The following is a 23,619-nucleotide window of genomic DNA, read 5'->3' on the forward strand; positions in this document are numbered from 1 at the left end:
AATTAATGTCTAATTAATCAGACCTGTTGTCTGTTGTCGTCATTAATAAGAGCTAATGTATAATTGAAGTAAGAAATGCCAACAATTTAAATTATTTTATTGTAAGCACATAATTAAAATATTTCATGTTTAAAGCACTGATTAAGACACTTAATGATAATGATTACACATTACTAGCCACAAGTCGAGACTGAAAGTGTGAAAAAAGCTTAAAATGGCCTATTTACTCAAAGACAATGATAATTATATCCAAATTCTGATTACAATAAGTGAACTTATGTTTTGGGATCTATAATTTTGATAAGTATTAAACAATTGATAATGATATCCATAATTAAAATAAACCGAGTCTACTGTATTTAATTTTTCAGTACATTGCCTTATGTCCACTTATCTATAATTTTAAAAAATTTTTATGAAATTTTAAAATTGTAATATAAAATTTAAATTTTCCAGTACTTTTAAGGTCATAAATCTGTCCGAAGCCTATAATAATAAAAATATAGAGTAGAAAACATATGAAAAATCAATTAATATTAGAAATTAGAAGAAATAGTCTTTCAAAAGAATTTTATGAAATATTTCATATTTTTATTAACTTTACTCTCTTTAATTAAATGTATAATATGGCCATTTCTTGTATAGAAAAAAAATTGTGATTTGATTTTAGTAATGGTTTTTCATAGCAAAAAATCTTAGTTTTATGTACATTTTGCAGGGTTCTTACACACCTGGAAAGTCAGGAAAATTTGAGGAAGTCGGGGATTTTCGTTAGTGTTTGGAAAAACTCGTGGAATGTCAGGAAATTTGTCAAAAAGTCAGGGAATTTTTTCTCCTTGGCTGCCTTCTTGAGTTTTTTGCTGACTAAGTATAGCTGTCTGTAGGCAGCAAGAAGTAATGTGATGCAATACAACTTATAAAAAGGGATGCAGAATATTTTTAGGACCCAAAATTTCTCCCAAGGATACACACAATTTTCCCAAAAGTTTACAAAGTACAAAACATGATAAATTATACCACTTAAATTAAAATTATTTATTATTTTTCATTTTAATAATTTTTATTTATTAACAAAACAGTTTCTGATTTTTTCCAGTTTATTATTTTATGAAGTTCAGGAAATTTATTAAGGGATAAATTTAATAAATATATACTTTCGTACATGAATTTTACAGGATTTGTTAATGAATAATAAATAATTGCTTTTTTTTCATTTTATCAAAGCCATGTAGATTTATAGCTGTGGATTTATAACAGAATAAACTACTTTAATTTAATAAAATATTTTATTATTAGTAATTTTGCAATTACAAAGAGTATATAACTTTTAATTAGAAAAAATAACCAATTAAAAAGTTGGAGAAATAATAGCATATATGCATGGTAAATCAAATGCTGTTTTGTTTTATCAATGTGCCATACTGTAAGGGATGAGGGTGAGGGAATTTATGCAAAGTTGTTCAGGGAAAGTCATGGAATTTAAAACAAAAATTTGAGTGGTAACCTTGATTGTGTCTTCTGGTTAATATTCTTTATTTATTTTTAATGACAAATGCTTCTAAACTCTTTAAGTATAGATTTATGGAATTATATTGCATGATTTGTGATGAATTTGATAAACGATTTACTGTACTGTATAATCTGCAGAACAAAGCTTCACTTGACTGAATCACTGATTGATTTACTTATTCACTCACATGAAATATTCAAGTAGAAGCAGATCTACAGAAAAATGAAACAATGCAGTGAAAGAAAACACGAGGACATATTACTGAAAAAACTAAAATCTCAAAAAAAAAAAAAGTGAAATATTTTAGGCTCTGTGAGATGTCAAAGTTTGATTCTTGACACTTCATAGAATGTCACAATTGTTTGTTGAATCATTCACTTAGATGTTATCTTTCAATTTTTAACTGTTTTTGTTTTACATTATTTTGAATAATAACATTCTCATTTTTATTTTGATTTACCATCATTTCTTTTTAAATAATATTTTAAAAATATAAGGTATTACTTAATTATATATTATATACAGTTGAGTCCGCATAAGTCGACACCCGGATAACTCGACACCATTGGTTAAGTAGTCACTTTTCTGTGGTCCCGGCCAACTTACATAGGCATTAATGTTAAAAAAACTCTGGTTTACTCGACACCGTTTAACTCGTCACTACTGGATAAGTCGACATACTTTTGCTGTCCCACACTCCGATAAGTTGTCACCCCTCTTGAAAAAATGAATTCACTCCACACATGTGGTGCTAACTTTTTTTCTTCAGGAGGGGGAGTCGATTTATTTATTAATATATAATTAATATATATATACATATTAATAAAAATGCCATAAAGTTTTATGTATAAAATAATAACAGATAAACAAAAAGAAAAGATACAATCTACATCAACGCCACACCAGAATCCAATTTTGCATTTTCTCACGCTAGAGGCATTAAGAATCCTTAGACGTTACTTGCCGACGATTGACAATTGCAAAGACGATGTTTTCGAGGCGATCATGATTGTTGAAAAAGAAAGTCGAGACAGTTAAGTGCTCAAAACAAACAACACTAAATGAATTTTTCAGTTTTTCATCTACAGAGTAATTGTAAATGGAAAACACAATGTATTGTAAGCCTATACTACTGTATAACGCACTACTGTATTTTATTAATTGTAGTTTTGTGGTTTTTTTTCCAACTTCGCTATATTTCCACTCCCCCTTCGAGTGTCGACTTACGCGGATTCGACTGTGTGTGTGTGTGTGTGTGTGTGTGTGTGTGTGTGTGTGTGTGTGTGTATATATATATATAATTTTGTTAAAAAAGTAAAAAGTTATAAATTGCAACATAGATATGAAAGCATAGAGTGCATGACTAAAGCTAGTCAAGAGCAAAGTGCTTAGTATATGATAAATCTACATTTATTACATGTATCAAAAACTTTTATTATATATTTGGATAAGGTACAGTTGACGATGATAAAATTAAATTTATAAATTTCAGTATTAGAAAGTAATTTTATGTTTTGTATTTTTATTGCAGCATTTATCGAAGAAGATCCCCTTTCGTTCCTTTTGCAATTAAAAATGATTTAGGATGCAAAATTTGGTTTTCAACTGTTATCACTTCAACTGATAAGTATGTTTATCTATGTTAGTTTTTTAAATAAAATGCAATAAATATAATGAAAGATAATTTTATAACTCATTTGGAAATGGTTATTATGTTTTTAAATAGTAACAGTAGTAAAATCATGTATAGACCTTTCATCATAATACATTAGGTATAAATTTATTGTAAAATATAAATTTGTATGCTGATGTGATGATTATGTTTAAATAAGCTTTTGTATTTTATTCAATTTATTTTATCTTAAAACAAGTGTTAAGGTTAAGCTAACTGTGAGTGTTATCTAATTATAAACTTTATATTTTACTTATGTTATAAAAAGTTAATTTTCCGTGAAAAATTAACTTTTTATAACATATGAAGTTTAAAAAATTTAAGATTTATTTTCAATTGGTTACTTGACCAATGAAATTGTGCCATTTCGTACCATCCGAGTATTGTGATAAACGTGACAGTGGTAGGCTAAAATAACCAAATTCTTTATATGATTTTCATTGTATATTGAAATTCTGAAAACCTTTTCAGTCTAAATGTAAATTGACAGGATTCGTACAGACCTGGAAAGTCAGGAAAAGTCAAGGAATAAGATTTTTAGCAGAAAAACTCAGGGAATTTGCAAATACATGGAATTCATCCATTGTTCTCGCTCCTTTTTGATCTGAACATGTCTTTAAATTTGGTTTGGTATGGGGGGTCTACAAAAAACCGACCAAAAGAATGGCAAGATTTATCACACTTATATCTTGCAAAATATAAATGATAATCTAACAATTAAAATTTTGTTGGATAGAGGATTTATGTTTGTATTTAAAATGGTGGATAGTGGGGCTGTGCAGCTGTGAGAGGGGTTTGCAGTTATGCATGAACACTGAAAGTAGTGATGCTGCAAGTCATTTGGGCAGTGTATAACTTTAGATAGTGAAGAGATAGGACATTGAAATTGGTGTTGATATGTATAGAATGACAGGATCTACGATATTATTTAGCAATAATAACCAATGAAATAGAATATGTAAAGTTATAAGCTGATAAGCATGCGAGTTGAATAAAATTTTCATAATGTCAAAAAAATTGTGAAGGAAATGGAAACGGAAATGTAAGAAATGTATATCATTGGAAAGAAAAATTTAAAAGGAATCAGAAAAGCCCAAAATTATTAATACCAAACATTGCAGATTGTTTGGAGAGAGTAAGAAAACCAAGTGCATCAATTCTGACAATACTTGCTGCTTGAACCAATAGATATTGACTTGGAATGTGATAACCACAAGACTTTATTTGTTTATACCTTATCCTTCCTCAAATAACACAAAGATGGATTCATGCTTTAAACAATTACAATTTTGTCTCAATTTTTTTTACCTGCATAAAGTTTGGTTAACCCATTGCAGTCAGTTTATGCTGTGAGGTAAGGCAAAGTACAGTCAGTCATCTTAACAATATTATGTATAGGACATTTTGGACTGTGACAGACCTCATGCAATTTATGTATTTTTATTCATTGTATTATTTTCTGCTGGCACATACAATATGTGGAGATAACAATCCTGCCAATTTTGACAAATTGATGATATGTGATATGTTTTCTCTGTAATTGCAAATTTTCATCTTCAGATGACCCACAGAATTTCGGAAGTCCACATTTTTTGGAAGTATATCAAAATATCACCATAGAGTTAAAGTTGGGTTTTCAAAAGCTCTATCAACAGTGACCTACTTTCCTGCCAAAAGTTTGCCTCTCCCATTATAAGTTTCAGGGGGGATTGAAAAAATGTAACGACTTGAATGGGTCTGTGCTGGTCCAAAAATAGCACATGATGAGCAATTTCAACCTCTCGTGGAGTGTGCAATTTATTCTGTTTAAATTATTTTGAATTTCCCACCTATTCGCTTTAAGAAAATTTACTTTTACAATGTGACACGAGTCTTTTTCTTATTTAAATAAAATTTATGGATTAATTTAAATAAAATCATAAAAATTTTTTTATACAATGTAGAAATGACATAGCTAATTATGTAATCAATTTTACACGAAGTTTTTCAGTTTTTTGTAAGAGGTGAATAAAGTGTTTTTTAATAAAAAATTTATATAATTGTCTGAAAAATAGGCTTAAATAGACTTGGCTGAATATTACATAATGGAAAGGAGAAATGCAGAGACCTTAATTGGTCAGGGAAAGTCAGGGAATCATAGATGGAATTACCTGTACATACCCTGTATACACTGATTCTCAAAACTAACAGAGAAAAACCCCTTTATAAAAAGGAAAATGTTCTTTTGTATTCTGTTACAATTCAACATTGTGCTCAATTAATGCCAAACGATCTGCCAAATTATCCAGCAATATTAGGGCTGTGTTAATGATTCTCTCTTTCTATGTGCCATATCAGGACTCCTGACGTCGGCGAACACCTGGCATAAGTTAATAGATGGTTAGTAATGCGCCAAGGTATGTCCTGGGGGAAATTACATCCAGAGTGGTTCCCCATTGCCTTCTCTAGGGCGCGATGTTACGGGAGGGGAAATGCCTTTCGGGAGGTCTTGTAAGGGAAACTGGCCCCTATTCAGGTGTTACAAATGTGGAGAAAACCCGGAAAACTCCACGTGGCCAGCCTGTTCGAGCGCAGCACAAATCCATGACCGAACTCTCAGTGTTTAGCGACAGAACCGCTCAGCCACTGGTGAGCTTGTTAATGTATAGTTACTAATTAATTTAACTAGAGGTAGGTAGATATGTCACCATCTTGTATTCAATTAATCAATAAAATTTATGAAGCTGCTGTAGAAATACTTCAAAGACTCAAACGGTGTCATAATGTATGTTCTATTATCTGTAAAGATAATAGAACATACATTATGATGCTTGTACAGGTGTAACTAGTGAAGGCAAATACTTTAAGCATCTTCTCTTCTAAATTTAATGTTTCTTCCTCTTGTGGTAGTTTGTACTAGTTAATTTTGAAATAGTAAATGATTTGAAATAATGATTTTTCTTTGTAACTTGGTTATCGTTGAGAATTTGACAAGAATATATAATTTTTTTACTGTAAATTGAATAACTGATCACCAGTAAAGTTTTATCCACCAATTTTGAATCACCCTGTTTATATACAATATATATATTTATTAATGAAATAAATATAATGAATTAAAATATAATAAAAATATTTTCAGAAATGATAATAAACGCAAATCTACAGACATGCTGGAAGTAGGAAAATCAAAAGAATTGAATTGGGTGGAAGTTCAAGCAGGTCAAGTTATTCCTTTTACATTTGAAGGTAGAGATAAATTAAGACATAAGGTGAGAAAGGAACAAATTATTTTTGCTTATTTTAATCATATACCTAAAAGTTCATTGAAAGTTTTATAAAACTTTAATTATTATTACCTTACTGTCCTTATTCAATTTATTATATATTTGTCCACATGGACATTAATCATTAACAGGACAATTATAAAACTGATTAAGATACTCTAAAAGTACTCATTGACAAAAAAGTTATGCACCAACAAGGAGGCATTGGATTCAAATGAAACTTCATTAATGTGAATGTAATGATGATGGTAATAAGTGATTACGATATCACAACAAAAGGGAAGTTTGTTGGGTATCAATGTTACAGTTTAAAGGAACATTTATACCTTATAGCAGTGGTGGCCAACTTTTGTGCACATAAGATCTACTTTTTATCGTAAAGATGTGTCGCGATCGACTTGTTGTCATAGGCATAGGCATAGTCTAAGTGGGGAGGGGGAAGTGTGAAATACATACATGTTTATACACTGTTTCAGTACGAAGAGCACTCACTGCTTATGAGTCGAGTCGTAACTGCATGCATACAGTTGCGTTCGGTTACAAATATAATACATTAAGTCAAGACATCGCTAGCGATCGACCAAAATTGGCTTGGCGATCGACTTGTTGGCCACCCCTGCCTTATAGGACCACCTCTCGCCTGGACACATGCAGTGATATGATTGAGCATGGATATATTAAGGCACTATGCTATTCTACAGCAGCTTGTCCATAGATGCTGCAATTGCTATTCTAGATTCCTCACATTCATAGATTACCAAAGCTGTCACCCTACCTAGTTCTAAAAATACATATTGAGCAGCAAATCTGGAGATTGGGCAGCATAAGGAAATGTGCAATGTGACTAGACATTTCTGAGAAACCCTAACTGTTTGTGTCCAAGCATCTTGCTGGAAAATGGCTGTTTGCCCTTTCACGAAAGGAAATACTTGAGATTGCAGGATTTCTTGAATGTATTACTGTGTCATCAACATCTTTTGTGTCACTAGGAGTGACTGACTGAATTGAAACACTTACCAGTAGTCCTCCACATTAAGGCCTGATTTATGCAAAGCATAAGCAGCTAACATCTTTCATGTGAAACTTTTGCTCATGACTAAAACATTCTGCTTTGTTTAAACAATGGTGTTTCCATCTAGCAGCACACACTCATGAATGTGCAACTGTCGTAGAGAGTCAAAAAATTTCAGTTTTACAGCTGCAAATGTGAGGCAGACCAATCAGTTTAAAGCATTATTTGACATGTACAGTATGACTCTTAATAGTATATGCATTTTAAAATATGTGGTTGCATAATCAACAAACTATTTGATATAAAGTTATTAACTGATAAGTTTGTGTGAAAAATATGAAAATCTGGAATTGTAGACATCCAAATTATTATGAAAAAGAATTAAGAAAAGGGGTACTTAGGAATACTTGAGCAATTAGCAAATTACTTTAAAGTAATGAAAATTTGTTCAAAGTAGGGTTTAAATAGTCAGTATGCTTTAATTACATTAAATATTTCTTTTTATTTACATAGTAGAGTGAATACAGTTAAAATTAAAGTAGCTTTGTGATCAGTTTTCTCAGGAATTTGTTTATTTTTAACAAATCTCACTAGATATATATAAAATTTTCTGAAGTGTAGATTCTCACAAGCTTTTGTAGTTACTTTCTGACAGTAGACAGAGAAGTTCAAATCCACTTTGGGTATACTTAGTGTAATAGTTAAGCCAGTGACAATGCAGGTTTGCACACAACACAATGTTGACTACTTATGTTTTGTGTAAACTAGCTTAACACAGTGGTTTTCAATTTCCAAACAGAACTGAGATCCAACAATAAAGACAATACATTGCCAATATATATCAGTCCATGCTTTCTGCCATGACACCACTGCAAAGCTGATGATGATATAGCAGATGCATTTCCTTGTCTAGCAATTAAGTAAGCAAGCCAATGACATAGTTCATTTCATATGAAATAGTCTGTCATTAGTTTGCTTACTTAGCTGTTTGCAAGGAAATATACCCAGTGCTAGTGGCATGATGCACAGTGGTTACCATACATGCAAATTTGCCTACATTAATTGCTTGCCAATGATATGGGAAGAGACAGGGTTCTGTAGTGAGACTTTAACCTGTCAAACGTACAACACCTTTAACATTTCCAGTAGGAAGTCTTTAATAGCTTAAAAACGTTTTCGGCTGCGTTAAACAGCCTTTGTCAGTTAAACGAATACTAATAACGAATGAAATTCGAAAATTACAAAAAATGGCGTTCGAATTTACAAAAAACCGCGACTGCACATAGACGGGTCTATGCTACAAACAGAATAAAAGAAGAAATTAATAAACGGCAATAAATACAAGAATATGATGAGACCGTAGTAGGTTCCCTCTCTTTCCCGTGCCAAAGCGTAACGTTATTCGACAAGTGACTTCCAGGTAGATGATAGGCCATCCGCATCTCGGTGGTTGATGCAAAGTGTAGATAATTGCGCTTTATGTATCTCTATTTTTTCTGTGTATTTGACAGCCTGCCTGGATCGAGTGGCTCTTATGATGGAGGCCTTATCCCAGTGCACCGTTATATCATGTTGTCTAGCAAAGGTCGCTAGGACCGTGCTGTCACTGCCACTGTTTACCGAGTACTTATGCTCTTTTATCCTCTGTTTCAGGTTACGTAACGTGGCGCCTAAGTACACAAGGTCGGTGTTAAAACGATGATCTTTTATCGGTATAGAATATACCCCTGTTAACTCACTCGAGCGATCTCTCCTCTTGTCGTTTCTCAGTAGTCGGTAAATCGTTGGATTGCACTTGTAAATTACGCGCAGGTTCTTCTCCCTGGCCACATTTTTGACAACTTTATTAAGAAAGGGCATATAGCTCAACACAACCGTTTTCTGTGGATCTCCATCGTTGTGCTGCCGGCTATTCTTCTGCAATTTAGTAATTAGACGATCAACGACACTCCTTTGGTAACCATGCTGTGCAGCCACCCTTTGTATGTAGGCCAACTCCTTCAAAGTGTCTTGAATACTTGAGCAGTGGGTGTAAGCTCGTTTGACCCAGGAACGAAACGCCGCCATTTTAAACTGTCCAGGGTCCGACGGAGATTCACAGAAAACGGTTGTGTTGAGCTATATGCCCTTTCTTAATAAGGTTGTCAAAAATGTGGCTAGGGAGAAGAACCTGCGCGTAATTTACAAGTGCAATCCAACGATTTACCGACTACTGAGAAACGACAAGAGGAGAGATCGCTCGAGTGAGTTAACAGGGGTATATTCTATACCGATAAAAGATCATCGTTTTAACATCGACCTTGTGTACTTAGGCGCCACGTTACGTAACCTGAAACAGAGGATAAAAGAGCATAAGTACTCGGTAAACAGTGGCAGTGACAGCACGGTCCTAGCGACCTTTGCTAGACAACATGATATAACGGTGCACTGGGATAAGGCCTCCATCATAAGAGCCACTCGATCCAGGCAGGCTGTCAAATACACAGAAAAAATAGAGATACATAAAGCGCAATTATCTACACTTTGCATCAACCACCGAGATGCGGATGGCCTATCATCTACCTGGAAGTCACTTGTCGAATAACGTTACGCTTTGGCACGGGAAAGAGAGGGAACCTACTACGGTCTCATCATATTCTTGTATTTATTGCCGTTTATTAATTTCTTCTTTTATTCTGTTTGTAGCATAGACCCGTCTATGTGCAGTCGCGGTTTTTTGTAAATTCGAACGCCATTTTTTGTAATTTTCGAATTTCATTCGTTATTAGTATTCGTTTAACTGACAAAGGCTGTTTAACGCAGCCGAAAACGTTTTTAAGCTATTAAAGACTTCCTACTGGATATGTTAAAGGTGTTGTACGTTTCATTTCAGTTCCAGTAAACGTTTCTCATTCGTTTTACTTGAACCTGTCTTTGAATGATAGATAAAAATGTATTGCAGCTGTTCATGTTTGTATCATGATCAGACAATCATCTCTCCTAGTGGTTTGTCTTGGGTATTCATAAGGAAATGTGCAATGTGACTAGACATTTCTGAGAAACCCTAGCTGTGTGTGTCCAAGCATCTTGCTGGAAAATGGCTGTTTGCAGCCCTTTCATGAAAGGAAATACTTGAGATTGCAGGATTTCTTGAATGTATTACTGTGTCATCAATATCTTTTGTGTCACTACCCACTGTGTGTGTCTTGACATATCCATTGTTCATAACGACATCTCAGTCAGGTTAGAATGGCCCATGTGGTAGGCAATTTGTTGAAACAGCCATACTGCTTCTCTCAGTTAGATGATGTGGCTTTTGTCAAACTCTTTTAGCTATGCATAATGTTTGTGACTATGTCATACAAGCATGTCTGATGTTTGAAGACGTACAAGCAACAGCTACTATAAAAATTCAGAACACAGTGAGCCTCTGCATGCCTTTTTTATAGGATACTGGTGTAACAATTTTAAGGCACTATGATGGCATTACCTGGCATATAATTGGACCACAATTTGCAATCATTTACAACTTTCTGAGACATAGCTGTATGTTGACTTTTGGAGTATTTTGACAGTTCTATCTGGGGATATAACTTTTTGTCAAAAAGTGTAAGTTCTTATAATGAATAATACCTGTAGCTGTATGTTTTATACTCTGATATGAGGTAATATAATAGCTTGCATTACTGAAAAAAACATCTGTGGTGAAAACATTATCAGATAAGAAATTGGGTCTCAACTCTTCTAGTACGTGTACAGTACATGTAAACAAAATAAGTTTTAATTAATCTTTATGCTTTTAATCAATCTTTAATTTATTTTTAAGTTATAAAAATGAATATAAAAGTTTAATTACTAATGTAACTAGTTGTCATCTTTAGTGTAACCAAATGAGAGTAAAAATTTGGTATAAAAGTTTTTAATCATAATTTGAAAGAGTATAAACTATACACTCCTCAGCAAAATTCTGGAAACTCTTCATGTTTCCAACTGCACCCACTATAACAGTATTAAAATGTATTTAGTAGTATGAAAATATTTTTTACAGTTAACAAAACACAATTCTTAAGCTTTATTTTTAAGTACATTTTTATTTCATTTCTTAGAATTTTAGTAGAAATGATCTTGAAAACAAAATGGGGAATGTAATTGGAATAATTAATAAAATTTTATTTTATTTTATTTTTTTTATTTCTTTATAATAATCAAATATTATCTTTTCTAGGATTCACATAGACTTAGAAAACATCAATTAATAATAAAAATAAATGGCTGGCAACAGCTTGCACCCGTGTCAGTAGATCAAGTTGGTGTATTTTATCGATTTGCTAAACCAGAAATAAATAGATTATCCAGTTCGGTATGTATAAAAAAAATAAAACAAACAAAAATTAAAATTCTGTCAGAAATTATTTAAATTAATTATTACATATTGCATTTATAGTACGTAGAACTGATACCCACAAGATTGGTTTATGCCGTTGCACTCGAAGGTAGTGCTAGGAAACTAATTACTATACGATCCGGTTTATTGTTAACAAATAAGTGTGACGATACTATAGAACTGAAGATGGAAAATGCTAATGTGCAATTTTCAGGTAAATTTCTGTCTAAAAATTGAAATAAAGTAAAAAATATATAGTAATGTAAAACATATATTTACAGAAAATATAAGATGTACTGTTAAAATATTTAATTATAACTAAGTAATTACAAAAATTTTAATTATAATAGTCTTTCTTGATACACGTTTCAGGACTTCTTCCATACATTGAAGTTTACATAGCTTGACAATGACTAATAAAATATTACTGCCAAAATTACAAAACCCTGTATTATCTGTAGAAAAAAGAAAATTAATTATATATAATTAAAAAAAACTGTCTGGAAACAGTTGTGAAAGAACTGGAATAGCACATGAAAAAAAAGGAAACACATTACTAGTGTTTGACCCATTTTCATACAATCTTATTATTTTAGTTTTATGTTCCAAATAAATTGCATTTTCATATATAATTGTACAAAAAGCATCTTTTCAATTGTCTACAAAAATTTATGCAAGTTAAAAGTTATGTAATTTGGATTTACTTAAGTTAGGGACTAACTATGTCTTAAATAATTATGCTGTAAAGAAAATTAATATATATTATTATTTAAAATAAATAAACATGCGATTTATCGAAAAATTTAAAACTTCATATTTTCTGGAATAGAATTATACTTACTGTCTAATACAGAATTCTAAAAATGCTTTTTTGTCAGTATTATTATAATTATTATATAAATAATTTCTTCTTTTATTTTAGTACCAAAACAAACGTTATACCTTGTGTCTCATACAACATTAGCAGTACCGCTTCCATATTTACACAATCAAATATGGTTGAAACCGGTAGATAAACCAGTGGTATATAGTTGTAATCCAATTGTTTGGCAACATATTGTGAAACCAGGAGATGTTGGTGGTGAATTGAATATTTGCAGATCTGCAGTTTCTTATGAAAAACATTATAGGTATGCTTCAATTAATCTATTCATTTGATGATGATGATGATGATTTATCTTTGTTATTAGGATCAGTGTTTGTGTAAAACGAGAACGTTACATGACTGATAATCCACAAAGTACCGTTTCGTACAGTTCCCAAAGGTCATTTGTCTCTTCGGGACAATTATCTCATCAGCCAGGACATAAAATTTTCTTACTTCCTCCTCTAAAGATTACTAATTTGCTTCCGTATGAATTACATTTTGTTGTGAAAGATAACGAATCTTGTATATCGGGATATATCAAGCCCGGTCATAATACGTCTTTACACAATGTAAGTTCTAAATATAACACTCATTATAAATTATTATTAAAATTAATTGGAGTTATTAAGTAAATTAATTTGTATTTTAAATCAAATTACTTGCAAATTTAGGTTGATGTTAGTGAAATAATGATTTTTGAATTTTCCTGTGAAAATTTTCAAAAATGTAATGAATTGATTGTCAGGCCTTGTTCTCGTGAATTTTTAACACGCGTTTTAATGTACGATAATCAAGACCGACTATTAATGCTACAAGCAAGAGTTATCCCTCTGTATGGTGGTGCTTTGAAGGTAAAATGTTGTTATATTTAACGTATAACAAAAATTCTTAAATTGGAGATTTTATATTGTTTTTATTTTATTAGATAAACATTTCATCGCCATATTGGTTAATAAATAATTCTGGTCTACCATTGGTTTTTCGTCAAGAAGGAACCCAAGTAGAAGCTGCCGGACAATCGGACGAACACGAATTGGCTAGAAGTGTAGTGCCGTTACTGTTCTCATTTGCAGATAAAGATGCCTCGGCCATGTATATATTTCTGTTACAACTTTAGTGTCAGTTTTATTATAAATTCTAACAAAAATTGCTTACTTTGTTACAGGTGCAGTATAAGAATAGGACGATCACTTCATTCAAATTCCCTAACTCAATGGTGTAACAGTTTTAATTTACAAAAAGGAATTAGAGTTCGTCATTTACATGTAACACCTAGAGATTCCAGACCAGATTGGTAACTATTTAAAAAGAAAACGATTGTTTTTATTTATATTTAAATCATTTAAATTAAAATAATTAATTATTAACAGGGTTTATACAATTGGAATTGATGTGAGAATGGGAAGAGGACGTTACAGAGATACTTACATGGTTACAATTTCACCAAGATATCAGTTAGATAATAAAAGTAGCTATAAATTGGAATTTTCTCAGAAATTTGCTGTTGAAAATCTAGTAAGGATTGATATCTATTATTATTATTTATTTAATTTTATTCTTTTTTATGTTCTTCACTAAATTTTTGATATAATTGGAATTTTGCATTTCAGTTAATATAATTACAAATTTTAATATTTTATAGAAAAAATTCAGTCATCAATATGTGATGTCTGCAGTTCCAAATTGTCATATGCCATTTCATTGGCCCCGTGTCGATCTAGATAATTTACTCTGTGTTCGTCTTTCCAACGTACCGGACTGCATGTGGTCGGGTGGATTTTCAATAGATAAAATTAATTCTTTTCATGTTAATATGAGGTAAGTAACAAATTTATTTTGCATATTTAAATGTAAATGATTTTGAATTTTAAATTATAAATGTAGTTAATAAAAAACCTAAAGTGTAAATTGTTGTTATTATTTATTAACAGAATTAACTGGTGAATATATGTGATTAAAATTAACTATGTTTAGGATCAAATTAACTAATCAACATTAACTTAAATGGAATATCTGGTATATTATGGAAGGGTTTAGATTTTTTTGGGACAAAATATGCTTACTTTGAGTTTTAATTTCTTTCTTTAGTGAAAAATGTGAGATACCTATCATATATTTTATTTCTGTAATAAATAAGTGGCTGATTTTATAGTAACTTTTGATTATTAATGCATGTAGTACATACTTATTAGTACAAATATCTAATTAGAATAATTTACAGGAATAACCATGGGAAATCTCATTTCTTAAGAGTAGAAATAATATTACAAGGAGCTAAATACATTATTGTCTTCACTGATGCAGAAAATATGCCATCACCTCTGCGAATTGATAATCATTCAGAAGTTCCTATAATTTATTATCAAACAAATATTATAGATGAAAGACTAAAAACATCTGTAAGACCAGGTTCATGTGGTAAGTTGATTTGTATTTTGTGTATGTATATATGTATTTTTAAAAATATATTTGATTTGTATTTATAAACTTTTATTTTAAGTGCCTTACGCTTGGGATGAACCAACTCTTCCTCCAATGATTACTTGTTGTGCACCTGGTGGAGCAACTGCTACTTACAACATGAATGTATTTGGTGAAGGAGATAAATTATTTTATGGAAATTTTATTTACTTGTCATTTACTGGCACATTTTCAAGGTTTAATATACATAAGTTTTTGAAATTTTCAACACTGCAGACAAATTAATTGCTTATTTCTTGTTTTTAAAATTACAGTTTAGAAAAGCAAGATCCACTTCAAGCAAAAAGTTTTAAGAAGATGATGTGTCAAGATTTAGTGTTGGATGTGCCAGAAGGAACAACAAAAGTGATCTTAAGCAGAAAAGTAAACTAAATCATCTTTAAATATAATATTAATCATTTGTTGTAGATTTAAGAGAATTCAATCAATTTTCTATTTTGTTTTAGACTGTTAAAAATTTAATGTGCGTTTTCGTAGTATGCAGTAGAAATTTGTAAAAGCCAGAACTCAATGAAACCATGTCTTGCAGGTTTTTCACCTTTAACAGGTCTTGCCACTTTTCTATTGCTCTCTGTTGCCTATAAAAAATGCCCTAGCAATATCTCTTTTTCTTTTATAAGTAAATTGTAAAAATAAAACTTATTTTTTCATCTAATTCAAATTGAATTTGTTACAGATGGCTGCGTATTGTAAAGATTTTACATACAAATAAATAGGCATAGTTTATTTTTTAATTAAAATAATTTCATTAAAAAACTTTACTTGTCTTTGGTTTTCTAATGAAATTATGTCTGTAACCTTATGAAAAGGTTCTTGGTCTTTTTTAGCTTTTCAAAATTTTTTGAAAACTTTTACGTAGCTAAAAACTTGGGATCTTCTATTAGCTGATCTACATCTTTATCATCATCTCACTTTGCAAGTCACGGTTTTGTGGAGGTTTATGTTATCAATTTCTGTATAAAAAATATGTAAGCACAAAAATACAAGCCGAAAATGGAAGCCGAGCCTTTCAATGTACTTTGAAACTCCCTCTAATGAAAAATAATTTTTCCTGATAGATAGCACTGCACAATTGTGGAAATACAGAACAAATGATTTCTGGCTTTTATGTCTATGGTTACCCTTGTTTGGGTTTCAATAGTGAATTTCTTCCATTCTGTCTGTCTCTCACAGATTCCAGCTTTCCATTTGTTAGGTTAATGTAATTGTTTTACTGAAAAATATTTGAAATTTCTACCTTACCGAGGTTCTGGCTTTTGCAGGTTTCTGTATTATATAATCTTAGGTAGCTTAATAATTGTAACTTTTTATTGGTTTATAGTTTTTTAGTTGAAATACACTAACTATGAGATTTTCTTTTTGAGAAGTTTCATTGCACATGACAATATCTTAAAAAATTTTGTAAACCAAAAGTTATTTGTAAAAATGCTTGGTCAAATTATTTTACAAAAACCCAATATTTTCATTATAACAAAAACAACTTAATCAAACTAGAAAAATGTAACTATAATGATAAAAGCATACCTTGCTTACTTTCCCAGCGGACTGTTGTATGCGTTACAAATGTTTTTTGGAATTTAAATAAGTCAGTGGAGTTTGACAACACAACTCTCATAAAACCAGCTTTTGAAGCACACTCTCTGAGAATGTTAGAGCTTTTGGAGATTTTTAAAATGAGTATGAAGAATGAATGCATTAATCATAAGGACTATGCTACATTATCTATGAGTTGGCAGTCTTTATATGATAACCCTCTAAAAACAAAGAGCAAGAACAATGCCCAACAGGAAGACACAACTTACAAGAAGACGGCTAAGACATATTCTTGGCTGTCTTTTTGCTAAGATGTTCAGGCAGTGGCGTAGCGTGGGTGTCAGCCGCCCGGGGCGGAGGAAAATTTCGCCGCCCCCTTATTTAGGTATTTTTACAAGATGATATTATTTATTGTGAAATTTTGCCGCCCACTAAAAGTGCCGCCCGGGGCGGGCCGCCCCTGCCGCCCCCACTACGCTACGCCACGCCACTGTGTTCAGGTCTTTGAACATCTTGGCAAGCATGTAGCCCTAAACACAAACAGCTCTTTGTGCAAATATTAGGACTTATTTCTCAAGTGTTTTCCAAAAAATGGGCCTCTGAAAATTGAGTGTTTAGCTAACGAGTCTTTTGGAAGTTTCATTTTTTCATATAATTTTGATAGCCAATTGGATAAGATGCTAGGCACAGGAACTACATGATGTAGGTTTGAGTTTGCTAAGTTTCATTCAAATCGGAGACCCAAATGTTTGGCTGTCTCCTTTTTAGCCTGGTTCACATTCTTTATTTAAACTAATAACATAAGCTTTTCCTTTAAGTTTTTGGATATAAGTCAGCATGTGCTGTACTCTCCTGTTTAAAAACATTCCCACATTTAAGAGTTTTCAAAACAATTCAAAATAGAATCTCCTCTGAAAATTCAAGATTGAAAACTACAGTGAAGTTCACACAAGATGCCTGAAGCAGACTTTTCAAAAAAGCCAAAAACATTTGTAACGTATACAATTCTGCTGGAAAAGTAAGCAAAATGTGTTTTCAATTATAACAGTTTATTCAAAAATTATTTGTTTACTTTAAAAAAAAATTTTGAAAAATAAGAAACAATTCAGTTCCTTTTATAATTTTTCTATCTGTGTAATTAATTAATTGCATTGGTGCAGTGTATCCTACTTGACTTATATACCAATGCCTAAATGCTATGTCGGACCAAAGTAGAGAGAGCTACAGAAAATAAATGTTTGTGTACATGTTGTTTGAGTTTATAGCTGTATCTAAGAATTTCCTAACTATGTAATACAGTATGTGTTTAGTATGCAGCTTTCTGTAGTGTAGTGTATATGCTGTTGTAAAGCCCTAATGGTTCAAGACTTTTGTGTAGTATATCAGGATGCCTGTGTAAGAAAGGACTTTAGGCACAATAAATATCTTATCCATTTGTCACAAACACTTCATTTTGTGGGTGACTACTTTAGAGTATTTAACAAATTTTTCTGTGTAATATATTTTGTGAGTGCTTGGTACAGCTGTGTCTGTGATGGATGTGTTTTGTTTTGATTGTCAATGAATGTGATGTCTGGTCTGCAGGTCTTGGAACAGATCACTGTTCTCACTTTTTCCTCTGTCATTGTGGGCAATGCAGGATTTTTATGATGCTAAGCTGTCATATGTTACATCATTAATTAATGTTTGAGAACTTAAATTGCATCACAGATGACTTATGATAAGTGCTGACCACAAGCTTTTGTACCAGGATTAATGGGTAACTTAGTGTTTCTCATCTTGGACCCCAGGGGATCTGCAAATGTGTTGGTGGGAGCCCCGAGTACTCAAAAGAAGCATATTACCATTTTTTCATGGATTGTCCGACATGTCAGTCTATCCAGGGAGACCATGAACAGGATTAACATTTGCTTTGTGTGAAATATGAGAGGAAGGTGTTATTTTTAAATCAGTGTAGATGGTCAGTGTGACCACAATGGCTAACTACTAACACTACTACTACTATCAATAAGTTGTTAATTGTTTTATTGTCTTGTAAACAAAAATTCTCTTGCTGATTTTAAGTTAGTCAAATGACAATGTTATTATTTTATTGTAATCTGAAGAATGTCTTCTGTAACATTTAATTACTAAGTAATTTTGTTAGATCTTATTAATTTTATATACAGTGGAACCTCGCTTAATGAGCATAATTCGTTCCAGAGTCTTACTCGTAATGCGAAACACTCGTTAAGCGAAACAATTTTTCCCATAGAAATTAATGTAAAATACGATAATGCATTCCACGCCGAAAAAATGCTCAAATGTTTTATGTATAATGTTTATTAAAAAAAAAATTGTACAATATACACTGTTAAGAAACATGAATCATCATCATCTTTTCTTCTAGCGTGGAATGAACCATCCTGGAATGAGAATTCGATTTGCAGAAACAAAAAAGAAAAAAATTGCAGCTAATATGTTTGATAAACACTCCAAACGATATGCCAAATTCTTGGGTTATGTAAAGGCTATAATTAAATATTAGAAATTAATTAATTTGACTAGAGGTAGGCAGTTATGTTTCCATCTCGTATTAAATTTAATAATTATAAATAGCTAATTTTTAATTCAGACATTTTTAAACTTTAATTTGGAATCTGTCATTAAATTTAATTGGCCCAAGAATTTGGCATATTGTTTGGCATGTTTATTATATAACGGGCTATGATTGTTGATGTTTATAAGTACTATGTACAAACGCAAGTTTCGAAAAATATGCGATCACGAGCGGCACTAAGATGCTAGCGGAACGAGTGCTAAACACAGACTGACAGAGCATGCTGCATGCGCACAATTCGGGACTTCCCCTCTCCTCATCACTTGTTATGCGAGGCAAATTTTTACAATTTGTTTTTCTCATTATACAAAATACTCATTGTGCGAGGTCATGAAATTGCCTACCTCTAGTCAAATTAATTAATTTCTAATATTTAATTATAGCCTTTACATAACCCAAGAATTTAGCAAATCATTTGGAGTGTTTATCAAATATATTAGCTGTAATTTTTTTTCTTTTTTCGTTTCTGCAAATTGAATTCTCATTCCAGGATGGTTCATTCTATGCTAGAAGAAAAGATGATGATGATTCATGCCCTTAACAGTGTATATTGTACAATTTTTTTTTAATAAACGTTATACATAAAACATTTGAGCATTTTTTCGGCGTGGAATGCATTATCGTATTTTACATTAATTTCTATGGGAAAAATTGTTTCGCTTAACCGGTGTTTTGCATTACAAGTAAGACTCTGGAACGAATTATGCTCGTTAAGTGAGGTTCCACTGTATATGTTATGTTATATGTAAACATAGTATTATCATTTCAATTTGTAATAAAGGAACAGGGAAAGAGGAGTCAACTTTGGAGAATGGGAAGCACTGGTTTATTGCATCACGAAGGCTCGAGTCCACCTCAAGATCCACGTAGAAAAGTAAGCCAAAAGGATTTAGAACGCACTTTGGTTTTGGATATAGCAGGACTAAGTCCTTTACCGGGTATATTCGTCCCTCTAATGTTACGAAAACCCGACGAACGAAGAAGTTTAACGCAGACGTGGCATTTTACCGAAGATGGCAGACTTTGCTGCGATCATCCAAATCTATTTGTTCAACCTAAAGATGGATTTTCTGGTTTAAAAGCAGGTAATTGATATTTGTTTGTAACAAGAACATTATTTAAAAATTTCAACTTAAAGAGGTATTCATAAAGGACAAGAAGCAGTACTTGGACCTAATCAACCTGTTGTATATATGACAACGCCAAATGACATTCCTCTCGAACAGGCCATTGTTCCACAGAAACTCAGAGGTGGATCTGGAGTGCTGGCTGTTAAAGTGATTCCTGATGGACCAACGAGAGTTCTTCAGATTTATGACTTCAGACAAAAGGTAGTTGAGTATAGTTATAAAAATAATTCTTTATAAAAACTTCATACTTTATTAATTATTAATATAAAATTTTTAGCAGTTGGTATCCATGACAAATTCTTCGACTGACTGGATTGTTGTCGAGGAACAAAAAAAATTCAAAACTAAATTGGCGGTTGCTAAAAACAGTTTGCACAAACAAACTTTTTCAAAAATTGAAGAAACTTATGCTGTTCATGTAAGTAAAACTAGTAACTTTAAAATAATTCACTTCTGTAATAATCAAATAAAATAATTTCCACACTTAATGCACATAAATTACTTAATTTATTTTTCAGATATACTCTCATTTGTCAGGAGGTTTTGGAATTTCATTAATCAATCATCTCAGTGAAGAGTTAATTTATATATGTTTACAAAACATCATGGTCGAATATAACAGGACTCACGACGGCCATTCTGTTGACGGAAGCATACAAAGTATCCAAGTCGACAATCAACTGCGCGACGCAGAAAAACCCACATTACTTTTTGTTACGCCACCGAGCAAGAAAGATCAGCAGCGGCACTTGCCTGCCATTCATTTTACGGCTAACAAAGTTTTCACAACACATATCAATGCAGAAATTTTTAAGGTTTGTACATCAAACAATTCATTTTAATCTATTCTAATACAAAAAATGATTCTCCCACATTTTCTCATTAGAATGTTTATTTACATTCCATTCTCTTCAATTACCAACAAATTAATGTATTCTTGCATTATTGCATTATTGCTTTAATCTTAATCATTCTTATAAATTGGGTGACTAACTAGAAGTATTTTCAAGAGCTGCCTTTAAGAAGTCAACGTGAGAACTAAGAGAAATAGTAAAATATATACCGTATTTTACGGACTATAAGATGCACTTTTTTCTTTGAAAAATTGCCTCCAAAATTCAGGTGCGTCTTATAGTCCGTAGCATCTTATAGGTATTTTTTTTTTTTTAAATTGCTTAAAAATTAAGGTGCATCTCATAGTCCGTAGCGTCTTATAGTCCGTAAAATACGGTACATGCAATTTCTCTAAAATATGTACCAGTACATACATATGCTAAAACAAAAATGATCAAGGAAACAAATGAGTAATGTGTTGATAGGGATCAAAACACTGACAGTAAAATGACTAACCAATGAAATAAAAGGATTCAAAATTAATGACTTAAAAAAATCATTAGGAAATTTTATAACCATTATATTAGACAGATAATTGATGTTCTAGTTACATTAATTAAATAATGCTTGTAATTAATGAAAGTAACATTAGAAAAATTGTAATCAAGTTTTTATAGGATTGCTCTGATATGTCCACTTACAAATAAATTAAAATGATTTCATATCAATGAATCAACAGTCTACAGATGTGCTAGAAGATTAAAAAAAATTATGATGTTGGTCCAGAAAGATAGTTGCTTGTGGACTGATTCTGAGCAGTCAAATTAAATTCAAAACATTTAGCAATATTCAGAAAGTTGCAAAAAAATTATGACGACACCCAAGCCAAGTTGGCCAAAAGAATTAGATCTATCGCAAAGATATGTCAGTATTAAAATGAAACATTTGGGAATTGTCCAAAGAAAAAGCAGTTTTATCTCAAACAGCATTGTGTGTTTTGACCCAAGAGTTCAACTTTATCCAAGCAAACCTTGCAAATACTTGAAAGTGTGGAAATTAATTATATCAAAAAATATGAAAATCTGCCAAATATACCCTAACTTTGTTCAATAGAGATCTTTTGGACTTGTTTAAAACAAGATTTATTCAAATAATTTTCTGCATAAAACTGAACAAATAAGAAACACAGAATAAAGTAAAAATTTAAAAAATTTGACTGCTTTTTGAAACAGTTGTGAAGAGGCTACGGAGATATCGTGTTTAAGGCTCTCGAACAAAGCCTACTAGCTGTAATTAAATAAGCAATTTGACAGTAAATTTTAAATATGGAAACAATTTTTTTTTAGATTCAAACATAAAACTTTACAGTTTTGTTAACTATCAATAGCACTGTATTATTTTGATGATAAGATATATCTTAGTTGCCACCAGATTAGGCTTGTTGACATTGAACAATGTAAATGTAATAATAATTGTTAGATCTACACATCAAAGATTAAATAGAAAGCTTAGATGACATCATTATAAGTCTTTGAATAATCGTATGGTTTACGTAAGCTGCACTACTGGTATTTCACAACAATGCATAGATCGTAAGCTGTGCAGTGTTTTCTCCAAGTTTGTTTTAGTCGGCCAGTTGACTTGCTGAATATTTTCTTTGACCAGTTAAATAAATATTTTTAAATAATAATAATTACTGTAATAAAGATAAATGGACTATGGATTAGTATCCTATTTAATATTTAATATTTTACTATGAGTATAGTTTGTTACCATTAACAAAAATTTTGTAAGAAATGGTAAATTTATTTACAGACTACTAAAAATTTTTCAGGTAAGAATACCAATGTATTTTCATTACCAACATATAAAAATTATTAATATTTACATAAATTGAATCATGTTTTACGTAATTAATTTTTAAAAAAATAGCACTACCCTGTGGTCACTAAGAGCAAGCCCATTTTGGATTCGAGTAGGTCCACAAAGGAGCATCAAGGTGGTTGAGGGATGGGACCAGACATACCCAGATGAACCATCTCCAGAAAAATTTCTGGGGTTTTTTACCCATTCAAATTCAATCTTGGGTCCCGAGTGGTTGGTGCCACACTACTTGCTTGGCCATCACTCTTTCAGTATTAACTAGCATTAAATTATTTATGAAATAGAAGTAAATGGATAAATTTAGTATTTGAAATACAATTTTATTTCCAAAGATATTTTTATTTGTGTTTTATTGACTAGAAGATTTTTTACATTTTTTTCAAAAGTATAAATTTATTTTAATTTTAGTATCAGTATCCATCACCCTGTATTTTTAATTTGATTATACAAAAATAGAAGTGAAAGTA

At 31.5% G+C, this 23,619-nt stretch overlaps 1 protein-coding gene across 1 annotated transcript in view; it reads left to right on the forward strand.

Annotated features, from left to right (window-relative positions):
• Vps13D (vacuolar protein sorting 13D) overlaps positions 1–23,619 on the forward strand; it is a 145,508-nt gene that overhangs the window by 111,639 nt on the left and 10,250 nt on the right. Inside the window, 18 exon segments of the mRNA XM_067288377.1 lie at positions 3,042–3,137; positions 6,304–6,433; positions 11,665–11,799; positions 11,884–12,037; positions 12,746–12,953; positions 13,014–13,260; positions 13,363–13,542; positions 13,617–13,783; positions 13,857–13,985; positions 14,062–14,206; positions 14,334–14,509; positions 14,913–15,109; positions 15,192–15,348; positions 15,427–15,535; positions 20,086–20,389; positions 20,457–20,635; positions 20,712–20,852; positions 20,953–21,249. Coding sequence (XP_067144478.1) covers positions 3,042–3,137; positions 6,304–6,433; positions 11,665–11,799; positions 11,884–12,037; positions 12,746–12,953; positions 13,014–13,260; positions 13,363–13,542; positions 13,617–13,783; positions 13,857–13,985; positions 14,062–14,206; positions 14,334–14,509; positions 14,913–15,109; positions 15,192–15,348; positions 15,427–15,535; positions 20,086–20,389; positions 20,457–20,635; positions 20,712–20,852; positions 20,953–21,249 — 3,151 coding nt within the window.

This window comes from Centruroides vittatus, unplaced genomic scaffold, assembly GCF_030686945.1.
Source record: "Centruroides vittatus isolate TY-2023 unplaced genomic scaffold, ASM3068694v2 scaffold_861, whole genome shotgun sequence".
Classification (NCBI taxonomy): domain Eukaryota; kingdom Metazoa; phylum Arthropoda; class Arachnida; order Scorpiones; family Buthidae; genus Centruroides; species Centruroides vittatus.